This window comes from Aspergillus nomiae, assembly GCF_001204775.2.
Source record: "Aspergillus nomiae NRRL 13137 chromosome Unknown contig00088, whole genome shotgun sequence".
NCBI lineage: Eukaryota > Fungi > Ascomycota > Eurotiomycetes > Eurotiales > Aspergillaceae > Aspergillus > Aspergillus nomiae.
Genome location: NW_015378143.1, coordinates 1,400 through 18,983, shown reverse-complemented (window position 1 = coordinate 18,983; position 17,584 = coordinate 1,400). Strand labels below are relative to the sequence as shown.

At 47.3% G+C, this 17,584-nt stretch overlaps 2 protein-coding genes across 2 annotated transcripts; both read left to right on the top strand.

Moving 5' to 3' along the window:
• Positions 1–3,234: 3,234 nt before the first annotated feature.
• Positions 3,235–3,900, top strand: ANOM_004816 (uncharacterized protein; the record flags this gene model as incomplete). The annotated part of the gene is made up of 1 exon (XM_015550073.1): positions 3,235–3,900. The coding sequence occupies one exon, from the start codon at positions 3,235–3,237 to the stop codon at positions 3,898–3,900; it is 666 nt and encodes a 221-aa protein (XP_015408138.1).
• A 3,549-nt stretch (positions 3,901–7,449) lies between these two features.
• On the top strand, positions 7,450–10,757 carry nut1 (putative RNA polymerase II mediator complex subunit Nut1; the record flags this gene model as incomplete). Its single annotated transcript, XM_015550072.1, has 6 exons — positions 7,450–8,065; positions 8,125–8,372; positions 8,423–8,485; positions 8,547–9,047; positions 9,098–9,629; positions 9,676–10,757. 6 exons carry the CDS (start codon positions 7,450–7,452, stop codon positions 10,755–10,757), a joined length of 3,042 nt encoding a protein of 1,013 aa, XP_015408137.1.
• Positions 10,758–17,584: the final 6,827 nt, after the last annotated feature.

Below are 17,584 nucleotides of genomic sequence, written 5' to 3'. Positions count from 1 at the left end.
CTTCCATTCTCTACAACATCACTGGATGTATACAATGCATAGTTATGCAGTTATGGTGCCAATTCACGTCAGCTTCTGGCGCGAGTAGAATGTCTGGAGCCAACCCTTGATTTTCTGGGTCACTATTGCTTTTTCTAGAAACGTATCTGCTTGCGTAATCTGCGATAACTGGACAGGAGATTAGGAATAATGACTGCGAGGCAGTATTGGCTGAATGTCGGCTATGACACCGTCCAATCTATCCCGCAACGGTATTCGCATACTAATGCAGTAGACACCTGATAGTTCCATATTGCAGGGTGTGGATCTGACTAAGGCGCAAAATCTCCCGTCCGCATTCACGATGTGGCAAATCCCCCTGGACCCTTACCGTCCAGCCGACATTAGACGAAGTTTTTGAATTAAGAATTGAGTTTAATAAAAAAAGACAAAGGACAACAAGACAAAGAAACCCTTTTCCGAGATCGTTTCAGCTTCTTACCTATTATCATAAGCATCTTGGTGTCGGGAAACTTTAGTAAGGATGAGAACATCCTTACTAAAAAATCTCACCCTTACATTACATTACAATACCGACCAGATGCATGGGTATGTATCTAATGTGCCTTAGCTAGGTAGGAATCACCTCGATGTTATGTCTGTACTCTGTACAGACATGCGTGTATTGCACAATGGAAGATTCCGTAGGGTCAGGGGTTTTATTGCCGCTGCGCCTACTTGTGGTATATGACCCTGCGTGGTAGATAGTGCTGATATCTTTTCAATGAGTAAATTGATCCATAGTTAACACTACCTAAATCAAAGCGACAATTACCAACGCACCCCAAAACTGCTATAAGTGTCTAGTGTCGCCTGAACCATGAGGACAGAGTAGTAGTCTAGACGTACAGATGCAGATGCGAGCGTCACCAGTTGGATTAACATGTCGCCCATCTACAAGCCTATCCCTAGAGACGTTCACAACTTTGTTCTTGTTGCTTGGAGGATAACCCAGGTGCAGCCCGGGATACTACGTGACAACCCCAAAATAAAAATAGCAGGAAGAAAGAACAAGCCTTGGTTCGCAGTGGCTCTTCCACTTTACAAGTTTCGTACAAGAGAGTATGTAGTTACATCCATACATGGAAGATGATCCTAACTTCCAAGGCAGGGTAGGGTCTAATGGTTGTTGTATGTGGACCCTGGCCCATGTCTTGTACAACCTCGTAGCTCTGTTGCTAGCAGCATAAACTATAGATTGGTAGTTACACAGCATGATTCTATATAAATACAAAGCATTGACATCAACTACTAGTAGACAAGGAGGTGAGAGGTAGGAAGAGTACTCATAGGAGTGTCTGTCAGCGTATTGTCACAATCACGGGAAACAATTATTGATGTAAATTTAAACCATGGTACAGTATGGGGTTCACTAGGGGGCATAGATTTCTACAATTGTCTGGAGTGGAGCTGATTCGGCGATCGTGTATCTCAGGCTTCTCTTTTTCTTTTTTTTTTTCTTTTTTTCTTGTCTCCTGATTGATGTTGAAAGTTGGATCTGTGAGCAGGCCATCCCGCTTTTTCGTTCCCGTAAAGCGTCAGACCGATCTGCGGGTTAAACAAAACTTGACATACGTAAGATGCAAAATGTAAACAAACATACGTAGAAAGCAATATTGTCCATTTAATCCATGTAATTTAATCTCGAGTCATAGGATGGATACGAGGAACAAAGGAGACTTCAGGACAAACAATATAGATTCCTTTCCTAATCCAGCTCTAAGCCACAACTCTAAGTATGAGGGAAGCTGCACGGATATCTCGAATCTTGGGCTTATGGCCCTATCATCCATTTTCCCGGATCCACTGCCAGCAAGAAGAGGACACACGATGACCATGCTTTTGTTTTTCGCCATCCGCTAAAGGGACAGAGTATGTACCCTCCCTTTCCTGCATCGATCTGTATTGTACTAGCCTATTTGATGTTATTTTTATATTTTGATTTTCCTTTCATTTCTGGTTTTCTTTTTTTCTCAGGTGTATTTTTCGATTTTATTTGCTTATCTTTCTTGTTCAATTTTTTTTCTCTCTTCTTTTTTTTCCTCATTCCCGTTTATTAGTTTCTGGGTAGGAAATTTTCAAGTAAAAAAAAAAAAAAGAAAAAAAGAAAAAGAAAAAGAAAATAAAAAGGAAAAAGGTTCTATTCGCTTTGCATTATCGATTACATTGCATCATTAACCTATTATTTAGAATCATAATAATTTAACCCTCGAAACTAAATAAGGTACCCCAACCTGACGGAAAATGTCCCGGGCAGACCAGATCTGGTGGGATGATGATTATTGGCAGTACTTTAGCACTACACACTTAGCACTATTGGCTATTAAAAAAATCACAAAAAATAACCCAAGATCCAGAAATATTATTTATATTTTTATTCGTTCCCAATCTATAGCCTACCAACCGTTTCCAAACTCTCCAATTTCTTTCTACGGGCCTGCCAACGTCTCCCAAGAGTTACTCCATCGGGGAGACCCGTTCTTGTTAGTCGCACCGAAATAATATACTACAAATCCACTTCAGTCCAGCTCCGCAGGCTGTTTCTTTTTTACCCTCTCGGCCGTTTCTTGTCTCCCCTTTCTTCTTTTCTCTCTTCAGCCTTTTTTCCTTTTCTCAAAAAATCGATGTATGTCTCATGCGCCCCGTTTCATATTCTTCTCAAATGGGCCCCCCTTCTCTAAAGAACTATATCTCCGTCCTTTGCCCATTGCATCTTTCCCCTCCCCCTCCTCGGTCTGTTCCTTGGTCATGAGCCGTGTCTGGCTCGCGCGTATGTAGATGGACCTTGCCTAGCAGATGTCTATGAACGAATACCATCCTGGAAGAGGACTGGCGTTTTCTATCAAAACCCTGTTCCAGTCCTCTCCATCTCCATCTCCGTCTCGACGCAGGGTGTCTGTCCTGCTTCGTCGAGGCAGGAGTGTTTTTAAAAACAAGTAATTCCCCTCTCACCTGCTCCCCCACTCGGTCAATTTCAATTGCTCTTGTTATGAGAGGAAATTGGCCCTTTCACATTGATATCCTAAGTCTTGACCCGCCCACTCACAAACACACGCGCGCGCGCGCACTCACGCACTAAAAGCTAGAGGAGCTAGGGAACATATTCTGAAATTAAGGAGAAACAAGGATAGGGGCTAAGATTGCGTTTCCAACAGGAACCCTGAGAATCAGTCGAGTCGTTCATCCGGGACCCAAATGAACTCGACGCCACATTCCGACCCAACTGCGATGTTTGGACTTACTGGAACCTCCCCTGGGGTGAATGGTGATGGATTCGATATCTTCGAGTGGTACCCCCACTATCAGAATTGCCAGCGTTACTTCCTCGACCATGCACAACATAGTACCACCGTTCAGGCACTTTCAACATTCTTAAATATCCGCCTCCCGTTTCAACGTCAACCACACCCTGTGTTCAATTCTTCCACCGATCACACCCCAACTGCCAATACCGCATCTCCGTCAACTTCCAATCCAAATCCTCCCCCGCCTGTCTCTCTGATCCCTTATATTCGTCGTCTTGTGGCTACGGGGATGGATTTCCCCGGTGTACTACATGGATTCTTCGGCGACGATTGGGGGTCTGGCGTTGGGTTTCTGCATGAGCAAGAGCGTCGCAACTATCTTTTCGCCGCGAAGAGTGGGGGCTGGGCTTGTGTGAAAAAGGACTACGATATCTCTCCCCTAGAGACCATTCCTTTCTTGCGTCCCTTGCAAGGACCCTTGGATTCGGAGATCGAAGCGGCCGAGAGGAGCTGGAGTGAGTGGCTTGCGATGGAAGATTGGATGGTTGGACCACGGCGCGACCTCCTTCGTGACTCCTCTTCACTAATGTCGCGACCCCGAAGTTCGCGAGGTTGACTTTGATATGGCCCTTTTTCTTCATTCATATCTATTTTTCCTTCCTTTTTTTTCTTGGATATCCAGCACGGAGCGATACCACGGAGTTCTATGGAATCATCGTTATAGCGATATTTCACATCACGAGATGACGACCATACGACCTTAAACTTTGAAGAGCGATGGGTTTCGTGGCCCTCCTATTCAGGAGAATGGCCGGGACTTTGAATGCCACCGGAACAGAAAGGTACTGTTTCTAGGAAGTGCAATAATAAGAATATATATGCATACAAACATCTTCTATGCTTTTGATTTTTCTTCTTTTTACTTTACCCGTTCGTTATTGGGAACGGGATACTCTTTCATTCTAATGGTAGTGTCTGAAGGCCTCATGATTGCACCAGGGGAGGGGGCTCGCACTACAGATTCATAGGACGGTCACTTCCGTTTTAGCGTGAATTCCGGCTACCTGGTCCTGGACCATTATGTGGCATAGCGGCGGGAAATGTACCGAGTGGGAAGTACCCTGGATACAGTTGGGTTGAACTCAAAAGGGAACGTCCGTATATACGCATCCATTAACCTCGGGGTGGTGGGTTAGAGTTTGCTCATGAGGCCCCACTAGTTTGTGCTGCCCATAAGTGGCAGGTTAAGACTCCGCCAACTTGTTCAATTCCTTGGTTTCTGGTGGGGAAGACATCAGTTCGATCGTGTTTCAAGCTCACATAATCATTCGGGTTGGAAAACATGGGACGCAATGTAGCCGAGGCGAGCGTACTGGTTTCCAAGGCATCCATGTGTATGTGACATAAGATTGAATGGCTGGCTCTTAATCATTCCCTTTCAAAGATCCAAAAGAACCTTCATTTTTCTCAACGCTATTCTCTGGTGAGCTCGACGGTGACCAGATGTGTTTGTGGCGAGCTGAATGGCGGAGTCTAACAATTAGTCTACGGGCCATTGAGCGTTCGTGGTCGGGGCTCACGGGAGGGATCCCAAACGCCTAACTTAGTCGGGAGCCTATCTCCAGGTACCCGGGATTTGGTGATGAATGCCCGCACTATGGAGTACGGATCGCTTCCTTTTCTTTAAGGGGCCTAGTAGGTACTACTAACCCCTCTCTCAGGAGGAATTTTGGGTGTAGTCTCTACCGCCCGACACACTTAGCCAAAGTACTCGTCGTATACAGTGCATCGGACAAATCTACTTAAGTCTTCGGAAATTGGTCATTCGATTTGATGAAGTCCCGATTACAAATACGGAGAGATGGTGGCTCCCCACTTGACCCACATGGTCAGTCAAGAACTTTTCGATTCGATCTGAATTGAGCTGACCTGTTGAGTCGGCTTTTACCTACGCTGTTTTTGGCTCCCTGCATTGTGGGAGCGGTAAATGTTCGGACCCGGCCTTGCATCGGATTCCAGGAATCTAGGTCAACGTTTACCTCAAAGTCTGGAGTACTAAGTATTATATATATAGATCACTCCTTATACCACTGCAACTACCTACCTAAGTACCACTCCCTCCCTGTATCGGGTAACTTTGATGGAGTGCGAGTAGTTCTGGGCTATGATTCGTCTCAGGTGTTTAATCACTCCTTCTCCGGAGTCCTTAGATCAACCAATGATCTAGATCGTACGGCAAGTCTCCGAGAAACTCTACTCGGGTTAACTACTTACGTACTAGCAGTACTACTGGGAATATGACCCTCCCGTCCTTTCCCTTTAGTTCCTGTTTTACTCCTCTCAAGTTGGCTATGTACATACCAGACACTGCGCGATTGCAGTATATACTTGACCTCGGGATACGACGTCGGGGCTTTACCACTACTCAGCGCAGTGATTCCTGACTTCACACGGAGGCTTGTACTTCGTATCCATGGATATTATTCTGAATGTAGTAGTTCTACCCTATTGGTTAGCGTGGTCAATTCCGACAGGAAACCGCTCCACAATGGACGGAGCTGTGAGATGGACAGAAAAAATTATGGAGAACATAATGTACATACATATGAGTCGCATGGCTCGGAGAATTAATTTTCGTTGCGCGTCAGCTGACTGATCTAGCAGTTGGCCCAACGGCTACTTTATTCCAACCTGGCAGCAATAGTTGAACAAGTGTAAGGGTTTATTTGTATGTGAGAGAATGCTATGAGACGTTTATCTACTATTGCATAGCAATCAGATGCGCCTTTAAGGGATTGTTTTATACGGTATGGTAAAAACATAGTGTGATTTTGTCGTCTGAGGGCGAGACGTAATGGCCGTGATATATCACCGGTACAGTATTCAAAGTATCTATGCCTCCTATATATTCTGTCCGATCGACCTTCAAGTTGGTACCACACTCTATTTTGGATGTCGATCCTGTCTTCCAAGTTTAACTGTTCAGGAGAACTCCTGGAGTGCATAATCCGTACATTAACAATTCGGACACGATATATATCATCAGCCTTGTTTATGCCTTAGAACGACGGCATAATTTCGCTACCAAAAAAAGTCCTTCCACCCACAAGTTGCAAAACGTTCACCCACCTGCAAAAACCGTAAACCCCTATCGGCAACCACAGGAAAATTTTCATTACAATCCACATCCCAACCTGAAGATCTTTCGTTTATCGGGTGGGGAGATCGGCAAGGAGATGAGACAGATACACTGCGGACACAAGATCTACTGTACTTGCCCTTTTTGGTATTGAAGACCGCCGTCTCATACCCGGGTTTTCCTTCATCGTCGCTATTTTAGGGAGATCCACTTTTTCTTCTTTACCTAAAAGGAGCAAGCGGTATAATATCCGACATTTACTTCGTCCAACTGGTTGTTTCCATGGTCGGACTGATTTCTCACTCGGCTGTGGTGATTTTGGTATGAAACAGGTTGTGCGATCTCGGCTTTACGGCGAGTGGGGGTCCGGTAAAACGGATATCGGCCTGGTTGCTTTACCTAAAAGGTGGGCTGGATTGGTTCCGATGATGAAGTTGGATGCTTTGCGGAGATCGTGTTTTTCGCTTCGTAAGGTTGTATTGGACTTGTGTCGATGGTATTTTCTACCGAAGTATAGTACAGAGTACTGTCCATAACTTTAGGCTCCATAGGCCTATCTAGAATCTAGATTGCCAGAAAACAATGGCAGCGAATGTAAAAACAGGCTTTTGTCTACTGTGGGGTGATGAGCTTCAACTACTACGAGAAAATGCTTGTATCGGGCGGTGATCTATAAAGCAGATAATTTGCGACTTGTACTCCACCATATGATGTTGTCAAAATGGCATGATATCAAAGGTCGAAGTTATTATTGCAAGTTTGTTTGCAGTGATCTCCAGCGCACTTTACCGCAACAAGAAATCCGTCATGTGATTGATTACATAAAATCACGTGGATCACGCCGTGGACGTCTCGAAACAGTGCCGTGTTTGTTGATGCTTGAAGCTTCAGTATGCGACCTGAGCAAAATGCTTAAGCACTGGCACCAGGACTGTGGAGGTGGATATATGTTTTAAGCAGGCGGTTCTGTTTGTCTGATATGATCTGCCTGAGGTCTGCGAGGGAAGACAAAAAATTATCGGGAACATGACGTCCTCCGAACAATGGGGGGCATTCCTCCATCAGTGTCTCATGCGTCGGATAGATGCCACCGAGTTTAAGACTCTATCGAAAATACTATTCCGGAGATGTCCTATTGCCGAGGGTACTCTTCTTGATGTATTGCTGGAAATACGTCTGGCAACCGGAATCAAATGGGATCCGCTTCTCCCCCTTTACATAGACTGTCTCTGCAAGATGGGCAAGGTGCAGACCTCTACAGTTCTGACGTCACTTTTGAAGTACTCATCTATTCATGACAAGCCGCAGTCTCCTGACTCCGAAGCTGTTCAGAGCAAAAAGGCCCTGAAGTGCTATACCTTGATGACGGATATCAGAGTTATACAGGATGCTATGCTCTCCGTCTCCACCGGTAGCACCCCGAAGTCACTTGCCGATGCTGTCGGCATTTTTTCAGCTATTATAGACTGGATTCAGGCTGTCGTGGCATGGCACAATAATCATATAGATCCCAATCAACAGACAGGCGGGTTGATGAGCTCCCCGGATGCGGTGTCCTTGTTCGAGTCGCTAGGAATCCTCCTTACGGCTCTGTCCGGGACTGGAAAGGGAATTGAAGTCCTTTCCAGTGACTCCCACGAAGGTACAGATCTTCTTTCGTTATTCATTGTCTATGTGAGCGTATGTGCTGACGCCTAGTAGCGCTAAAGGTCAAATTGGGTCAGGCTCTTTCAGCATATCTCCCGCTTTGCATGGAAGTTTCACTTCCGCTTCGCAATAGATTGGACAGCCTACAGAAGGGATTCAATCTGTATGGGGAGCCGCCAAACAAGTCGTTGCAGTCTATGATGGACAATGTAAATGTGAATGCGCTTCAATTCGAGGCCTCTGTTATGGATGGGCCTGTCATAAATTCGAGAGCTGGTCTCTACATATATATAAATGCAATGGTATTTCCCGTCATAAGCATCATTGTTTGTTCCCAATGCTGACTCTTTAGCTTGTGGGCCGTCCTTTGGTAGACGACAGCATGCTACTCAACTATCTCACTAATCGCTATGGGGTAGGTGATGGAATGTGCTGTTTCCTCAGCTAGTTTATATCAGTGTATCTAACATCAATAGGGACACTATGACGTGCTTGTTGAGGAGGTTATAACCGCTACATTCGATGTTCTCTCGAACGCACTGTATCGCAACGAATCCAGTCGAACGATGTTTATGTTCCGTTCGTTCCTGGTAAACAAGCTCCCATCATTTTTCGCGGCCATGATGGCAGCATCAATGGTCTCGCTGCCAATGGAAATGTGCATAAGCCATGCTTTGAGCCGGCTGGACCCAAATACATTTCCATCTTTCTCCCAGATGTTCGCAATGCAGGGCAATACCGTTCTGTCCGAGGTGCGACCGGAGTTCCTATTTGCCTGTGCCTCACACAAATTGATCCCTGAGTCCAGCATTGAGCGCTTGCTAGGTGAAAATCCTATGCAAACTCCCCCTGTTGGATATAACAAAGACGACCTCGTGTCGCAGATCAATACAAACCAGGAACGTGCCGAGCAACTGGTCAGCGAACTTGAATCTACAGAAGGCAATGCGGGCGCTATTGTCGCAGCCATCACGGAGGTATGTTTCTTGAACTTGAGTTAGTGGACACACAATTAACACAGGTGCAGGTCATGCATAATCTCTGCAACCAGAAAGAGACAGTGACCTTGAAAAATATTTGCAATTCGCTTTCCAGGCGCCCTCAGGCTCTCGATGTGATTCTTTTATTCCGTAGCGCAAAACAGGTACTGCAACCGCTTTGCACTTTGTTGGATTCCTGGCACTGGGACGAGGATCAGGGAGAGAGCCAGCCTGTCTACGATGAATTCGGGAGCATTCTCCTACTTGTACTGACCTTCAAATACCGATATGATCTACGGCCATATGATCTCGGAATCACGAGCAACGACTCTTTTATTTTGAAACTACTGGATTGCGGGGCTTCCAGCCAAAAGCTGGATGATCTGAGCGAGAAGCAAAATAAGAACCTTGGTGCTTGGATTACTGCGCTTTTCATAGCTGAGGGAATCAGCGAAGAGACCATGTCAGCTTGTAGCCCGCAGGAGTTCTATCTTCTTGTGACCACCCTATTCAACCAAAGCCTCACGGCGTGTGAAGCAGGAAAACTGGAGTTTGACACCTTGAAGGGAGGGTTCGAGTGTAAGTCATTTATCTATATTCTTCAGCGCAAGACTAACGGCTATAGATCTACTTGAGCCGTTCCTGCTCCCGTCGCTAGTGGTTGCTTTGACCTGGCTAGGCAACCATATCTGGGAGACTGAGAGTGACCCTACAATTCCGTTGAAGACCTTGCAGTCTCTGGTCAATCCCAGCTCAATATCTGGCGACGCGAGAGAAATTCACAAGACAGTATTGAACATCACCGCACGCTCGCTAGATGAGCAACTCAAGGATATCCGGTCTCGTCATCCGAACCGGGCGGACATCAAACCTATTCTGGATGTGCTTGAGCCCTGCCTGTCCTTCCAGCGGACAGGTAGCTGTCACCGGACAGAGCTTGACAGCTGGACCACTCACTCACCTGGGGGCTTACTTGGTAGTATCCGAAGCACCTTTCAGGGGCTTGTACTTTGGAGCACAAGCCCCGGGGTGAGCATGGCGCCGCATTCCTACACGCATCGGCAGCTTGTGGCCGGCATCCGAATGCTCGGGTCTACACGCGTACTCACCGCTATTGTCGACGAGTTAAAGGTGCAGAGCGAAACAGGCAATGCTGACCTTGCCCTCGATATCGCAGTGACCATGATCTGCGCGCCATTAGCTGAGTCTTTTGCCGTAGAACAAAGCAATTACCATCCCGTGGATCCCAACAAGGATCCTCTTCCACGATGCCCGATTCTCACCCTCCGTGATGCACTCAATTCGCAGCATGAAAACGTACCGAAGCTGTCGGAAAAGGATCCATTACGCGCGGAGGTCATTGTACGACTTTACCGTCGAGTGGACGCGCTTATGACACTGACGTCACAGATGCCCAACCTAGACATGAGCAACATCATCCAGGATATGCAACTCGGGGTTGAAGATCACGGCCAGATGGATCTCGAACCGACAAGCGCAGGGCATGACGTAGGGGATGATGATGCCGCCAATTTGAATCGCATGCTGGACAACGCGGCAGCGGCAGCGGCAGCCGGACTAGACAGCGGGATGGGACAGAGTATGGGTGGAGCGCTTGATACAAGCATTGACGATGTTTTGAATGCAGCCGACATGGCCGTTGGAAACCCAGAGTTCCTCGATCTGGACATGGAGGGCATGTTCTGATCAGACTATACATGGATTATAAAACTTGGACTGGTATTCATACCATCGTCTTATACATATATCCCAACAAAGATTTGCTCGAACTCCTAATCCCATCAAAGATAACCCAATGGCTCTCAGAGCTTGGTATGTGGATCCTGTATCCATCCCACGTGTCAAGTCTCGAAGGACGGCATCATATAAGATAGTATCTGTTCGACACGGGAGATCTAGGCCTTGTCAACATTACCAAGCAAAGGCATTGTAGCCTTCCTGATAAGAGTTATGCCTTGTGTCTTGCTGGGTACTCTTGCTGGGTACATCGGCAGAGGGCAAGAGTAGAAAGGGAGGGCGATGCTAGCGGTGAGCTTTCATTTTGGACCTAGCGTAATGGTTGCATCAGAGTAGAGCCCTGGTATGGTTAGGTGGTGTAGAATGGCGGGTGGCAGGGGTCTTTATCATTACTATACTACGCTGGGGGGGGTGAGATATCTAGGGCTATTGGTGGCATGTGAAGGATCTTAGAATACTGGTCAGCGAAGCAGGGTATTTTGACGTCTACGTCTCTGTTCTTGAGTGTAACAATCTACCTACTATACGGGATATACGCGATATCCACCACGAGCCCCATATAGGTAGTGGGTGTACCACTTATATATATTATCTACCTAGATTGGATACTATAGTACTCGATGCGATGGACAGTATACATGCTCTACTATAACACTACCAATAGTACTCCATACTACATCTCAAATCCAGACTATCAATAGAAAAACAATCCCTTTCACGCGACAAGGGCCCGGAAGGGCAGGGAAGGGATTGATTTGCCGGGGATATTTTGTCGCTCGACAAGTAGGAGACTCGTTGGTTGCGGGGACCCTGTCTGGGTGGGTTGTGATTGTGTCGACTGTGCAGAGAGAGATTGTCCTGGAGTTGTTTGCTGCGTTGGGGATCTTCTGTGGTGGTTACGCATTATCATCACCAGCAGAGCTGTGGTGTTTCTTTTAGCGGGTCAATAGTCTGCGCGCGGGTCTCAAGGGAAGTGCAGTAGTGCTTCATTTTATAATCCAAAATATGACCCGGCTACAGGAGTCAAAAATTAAGACAATAGGTATAATTGGATTGGTGGTTGTTAAAGAGATGCATGCATATACGACCCGATCGAGATTGACTCTTCAGCTACAGGAGGGGGGCCATGCATGCTGTAGCTATCCACGAAAAGCCGATGCATAGTACTTCTTTTTTTTTCGAACAGGGGACGGAGCATCACATCAGGTCCGGAGGAGGAAGTACGTACAGGGGGTAGAAGAAAAAAGAAAAAAAAAGTGCCGAGTGTGATAGTGAGGTGCATAACCACATCGTCTATTTTAGTTCTCTGCATCGTCTATCACACCGCACGTGAAGGGGGTGCCATCTGCTGGCCATTATTGGTCGCGCGACCTTGCAAATCGCTTTTTCTTCCCCACGAGCAAGTCTGCAGCTTCATGCCGTCTTGTTTAGGTGCATTCGTTTTCTGTCTTCTCGTTCGCGGATCGTTTTTCTTTTTTTGTTTGCCGTTCGTGCCCCTGCCGAGGAATCTGCGGCTGACAGCTGTCATGCTGCATAGTACTCCTCTGTTAAGAGACTAGCTGGCTGGTCGAGTCAACTGGAGTGGTTCATGTTTGCTCAGTTGCACCGCTGGGGATGGATGCAGCTTCCCTTGCACTGGATGTCTGGGAATGCGATGGCGGAGGACTCTCGTTTGGGCAGGCTGATTCCGAGCGGATGGCGTTTATCCTATACACTCGGTTCGACTCTGTAGAGGCCACCCTTGTCATTGTTTTGCCTTTTGCCCTTTTGGTTTTTTTTTTTTTTTTCTTTTTTTCTTCGAATCTAGTTACTCCGTAATTTATTTTGAACTTTTTACCCGCCTCGTTCGCCCACTTTCCGACATCTATCTACTCGAAGAGGGGAACGGAAACTGTCGATCAACAGGGTATCATGCACCTGTCATCGATAGTGATCCATAGGACATACAGATCTACAGGTCAAGAGCAGGAACCTTTCAGCTGGGCGCTGGGTAAAAGAAAAGAATAATCCCAAAAAAAGAGTGCCGGGATATAGGAGAATAAAACCCCCAATGCAACCACAACGTTCCCGTCCAGCACGTCTAGTGCTATAGTTGTGGCGCGATATAGACGGGGGGAGCTGACTCGTCCCGCGAGCTTGATCGATTTGCCTAGGTTGCAGGTTTTTTTGCTTTTTCTTTTATTTTTCTTTTTATTTTTTTTCTCTCCTGACTGTGGCCCTTTTGCATGTGTCTAGGGACTGCGATCGCTCTGTGATAAGTGTGACAGGATGTCAGGAAATTGCAGCGTCGTGAGGGGGATGGGGGCCGCAAGGACCTATGTTGCTACCCTATCGTTTATACTATATGCTGGGGATTGAACTTGTGCGAAGTAACGCAGCTTGGGGGAGATCCAATCGGACTCTTTTCCCGCCTTCTTCTCTATCACAGTAATTTGACCACGTAAGTGTGCTGTCGGTTGATCCTGGCGGGTCTCTTTTGCTGCACTTTCTCTTCCTTCGTTCGAGGGCATGTCAGTGATCGGCGAGGCAGCTGCTGTTTGTCGACAGTAACTCGCATTTACGCGAAAGAAAATAAAAAAGAAAATATATCCAGGGCGGAATGCCATTTTCGCTTATGCAGCATGACTAAGATATTCGTTAAGTAACGACCTCACTAACTTGCGTACATCGCAGATGGATTTGGTATCGAAAGAGCAACCTGCAGTAGTTCAGTAGGTCTAAGCTGCTTGGCCCGCTCCGTGGAGGGAAACTACAGATGCATGAATTAGCCCTGTGGTCATCTGGGAAATAATAGTTTAATTATGACGGGGCGGGATATACTTTTCTTAATCTGCTATGAATGATCATATAAAGATTTAAAAACTTTCTTTCTTTCTTTTTTGGCCTTCGCCTCTCCTTTTCAAGGCTATATCCTTTGGCCAGCCCGGGCAACGGGTTTCTTCAGCGTGGAATTGTTTGACGTGCGCTCGTGCAGAATCCCCATAGGAGTTAGGGCTGGCAGTGAGCTGCACTCAAGTGGGGGGCACGAGGGCCATCTTCAAAGACATTTCTCAATCGGGTGCGAGTATCATTGAATCCTGGTCTGGCGCTAGTCCCATTAGTGCAGTGATGATAGGGAGTCGAGAGATCCACGGCGGTTGATTTTTCCTGCATGTCGAGGACTAGTTAGGTTAAGTGGGGGTTTTCTGTGTCGGTTACATCTTTTGCTTAATGGGAGATATGTCGGCTGGTTGAACCTTCCCTCATGGGGAAGGAGGATTTCATACATGTATAGATATATATATATTGACATCGATATAGCTCTATCGACTCTATACCGTGACGCGTCGGCCCTGGTCTCGGGGTTACGACTAGATGGGGAATGTTCCATGAACAACCGAAGAATTTCCATGGTGATGGGAGATACTGTGGACATCGAGATCGAAAGGTCCCGACAATACGGGCGCCAGGTATGGCGCGAATCCAATTGGTTGTATAGTGTATCCTCCTTCGCGGCTGATCCACTGAAACCATTGAAACCGGAAACACAATACCATAATTAGGGTCATCCGTGTATATCATCGTCCAAAAAAGGAAGACTATGGCCGCATCACCGTGGGACGGCTGGGTCGAGTTCAAATTGCACGGTCGCCGAGTTCCAACGGCTCGTCGGGAACGCCATATCGACGGGGCGGTGGAGTGGGATGACTGAGCTCGAAACACGCCATCCATAGACATGGTATGACTGGATCCCGTGGATGGAGACAGAGAATAGGAGTTCAGTATAATTGCTTTGTACCTGTAACGCCCAGTCAATTTACGATGCTATATCTTCCGACATATTGTATCCTTGCGAAATGGACGTCACGCGAAACCACGTGACGCGCGACGTAATTTGAATGGTTTTTACCCCTGAAGTGTTTTTGCCTTTCCATTCGCCCTTTCAGGAGGTTCTGGAAGAGGGTCCGTCCTTCGTCCCAGGGCTCGCCGAGTTGCCATCTTCGCTGACTCGCAAATCACTTTGCCAAGGCTACCGTTGAGTAACCCGTCCCGTCCCATGGATCAACTCTGCGACCCCTGATATCATCGTAGATGAGGTAGGGGCGTCATCCCCACGAACGCGCGCGACACGGGACGAGTTCACGAGCTCAAGGGAAAAGGGATGCTATGGTCTTGCGGGACATAGTCATCGGATATTCAGACTGTGCCTCCTCCCATGCCGTCCCGCCCTGGTTTGCCGGTGGGGTGACGCTATAGCAGTGATCACTTTTCGAAACCCAAAGGCCATTCGTTAGTTCCATGTCGTACAGCACTGGTCTCGCAATGGCTCGTGGGGGTGAGGTGCCAGTGGTTCCGAGTGCCATCATCTGGTTCTGGGGGACGCAAAGTACCCTGCCCTTTAATATATGACATTGCGTGCTTTGGGCTATCTTGTGAGGTATCACACCCTCAAAGATGAGCGCGGCGCGCAAGATATGCGGTCATTGGCCGGGATCGGAGACTATTCTTCCCCTCTTCCCTTCGGTCTGGGACACTACGTACCAGTTAGTCCACAGGGTGTCGGCGATCGGGCCAGGAGGTAGTCCCGCATACCACGATGAACACGTGCCCTGTACTAGTCCATCCCGGGACGATGGAAGATGACATCAAATAGAAAAGCGGTTAGTCGAGGTAATGATGGTAATCCTGGTCGATAATAGCGGGTTTTTGTGTTACCGGCGAGACCGCGCCTTGGAAGGAATAAACTGGATGTACGGAGTACTCCGCTGCTGCTATCCAGTCTGGACTCGAGGACGGTCGGTAGTAACGGTCGGCTGTAACTTTGTACGACCCGACTCCCTGGAATTGCCTTGTCCCAAGATGCTTCAATAATCTGGTATAGCCTGACAGCCGTCCTGATCCGTCATATGCTTTTCTTTGTCAGGTTGTCAACTGCGCCTGTTGGCGTAAGCCTCAGCGCCACCCCACGGTCCCGACGCCATGGCTGAGCAGCCCAGAAATATATCCGGACGACTGGATTCCCTCGAAACATGAACAAAACTCTATACGTAATTAGTTGGGGATGAGCGACACAAGTACTACTACGGATGTGTCTTCCGCAAGCGACGCGCTCCATTCCTCTTTTCCTTTTCCTCTTTGTTCTCGTCGAGCAGTAGTATTGATCTAAACCTTATCGGGCGCGGAGGAGGAGAGCGACATGGATGAAGCTGTAGGTAGATGAAATAGGAAACTGTCGTTCCAGATTACAGTGTCTCGGATATGCGATATCATATTACCGCGCGACGATCAGATCCAAGAACCAAGTGGATGGGTTCATATGATGTATAATACGGTCGCTCGCGTATCTTTCCTGCATGGTACTCCGTACATGCATACAGGCTATGTTTATTATGCTTCGAGTGAATCACGACATGAATTCAATTCTTTGCCTCAGCCTGGAGGGAAACGACGATCATAATGGATAAGCATAATACTTGTGTAACTACCCCGGCTTTGCTTTGAATGAAACCAGAGAGGAGGCAGAAACACCGATTCCAATTCACTACGTGCTGTAGGTCTACGAAAAGCATCTCACTAACTAATCCAATACCTCTCCTGACCAGACCATTCCATAATATCCCATAGTACTCTGTACTGCGTATCGGACCCCGAGGGAATAGCCGAACAGAAGTCACAGTTTCCAGTGACCCGAAGGAAAATGGTCTCCACATCATCTCCATCCAGGGGAAAGTCTATTTTATGCAGCTGCCCTTGCGTCAAATCAAGACAGTGTATAATGCTGTTATTGATGGCTGAGTCATGATGCATTGACCCGAAATAGAAACGTCTGGAGGATTAGGTTGTGAGGTACATTGTCTCATTTTTCAGTTGCCCAGTTGGTTTGGACAATCATACATCGGCAAGAATCCCCATGCACTATCTGCCGAGCGTCTCGAGTGGTCTTCTAAGGTCTTCTTGAGGCACATTGGATTGTGCAGTCCAATTGGAAAGGAATGGTGCTGTCATGGTTTGTGGACTGCTTAAGCTTCCTGGAACTTTGGGCCAAGCGTGGGCGCACAGATGGTCTTGCTGCATGCATGTATGTCGATTATATCACAACATGTATGGAGAGGTGAGTGCCTGGATCAATAGAGGGTACATGCTTTCCAAGTGGGTTTGATGAAGAGGATCACTGCGCTCCGGACTGTCTGTACGTAGTAGACTGAATCGACGATCCTGATAACAATCTACATCCAAGCAAGGTGGGATGGGGCTATTGCAGATGACTTTAATCCGGAATTAATCCCCAAGAGCTTCCACCGATCATTTGTTTACACTGTTTTCTAGCTCGAATCACGAAAAAGAGGTCCAGAGAATAAGAAAAAAAAAAGACTTGGGTCTGGAATCGCCGCGGCCTCAGGTTTCCAACAGCTACCTACTTCTTCGGTCTTAGTCTGTCGGCGCTCGAGCTTCTTAGTTTTGGAGACGGTCGCCTGGTGGACCACAGCTGGGCCGCGATGCGTCCTATCCTCCTCTGCTGCCCGCTCTCCCGTGACAGTCGACAGGTCGAATTGTCACTTTGGGACTTTTGTCGGAGGCGAGGCTTCTATTTTTGACCGTTGGTTAATATCTGTTCGGCGGCTTCGGCCACTAGTGACAAAGTCCTGTCATTTTGGGGGATGCTCCACCCAGACTAGATTCAATCAGAAGAAGATGTTCGAGAAGGGCAAAATTTGTCAGAGACACATTGCCGTTGCTGTGGCGGCGTGGCCATGTTCTCATCGCCATCCGATTCTTAAGTATAACAAGAGCAGCCC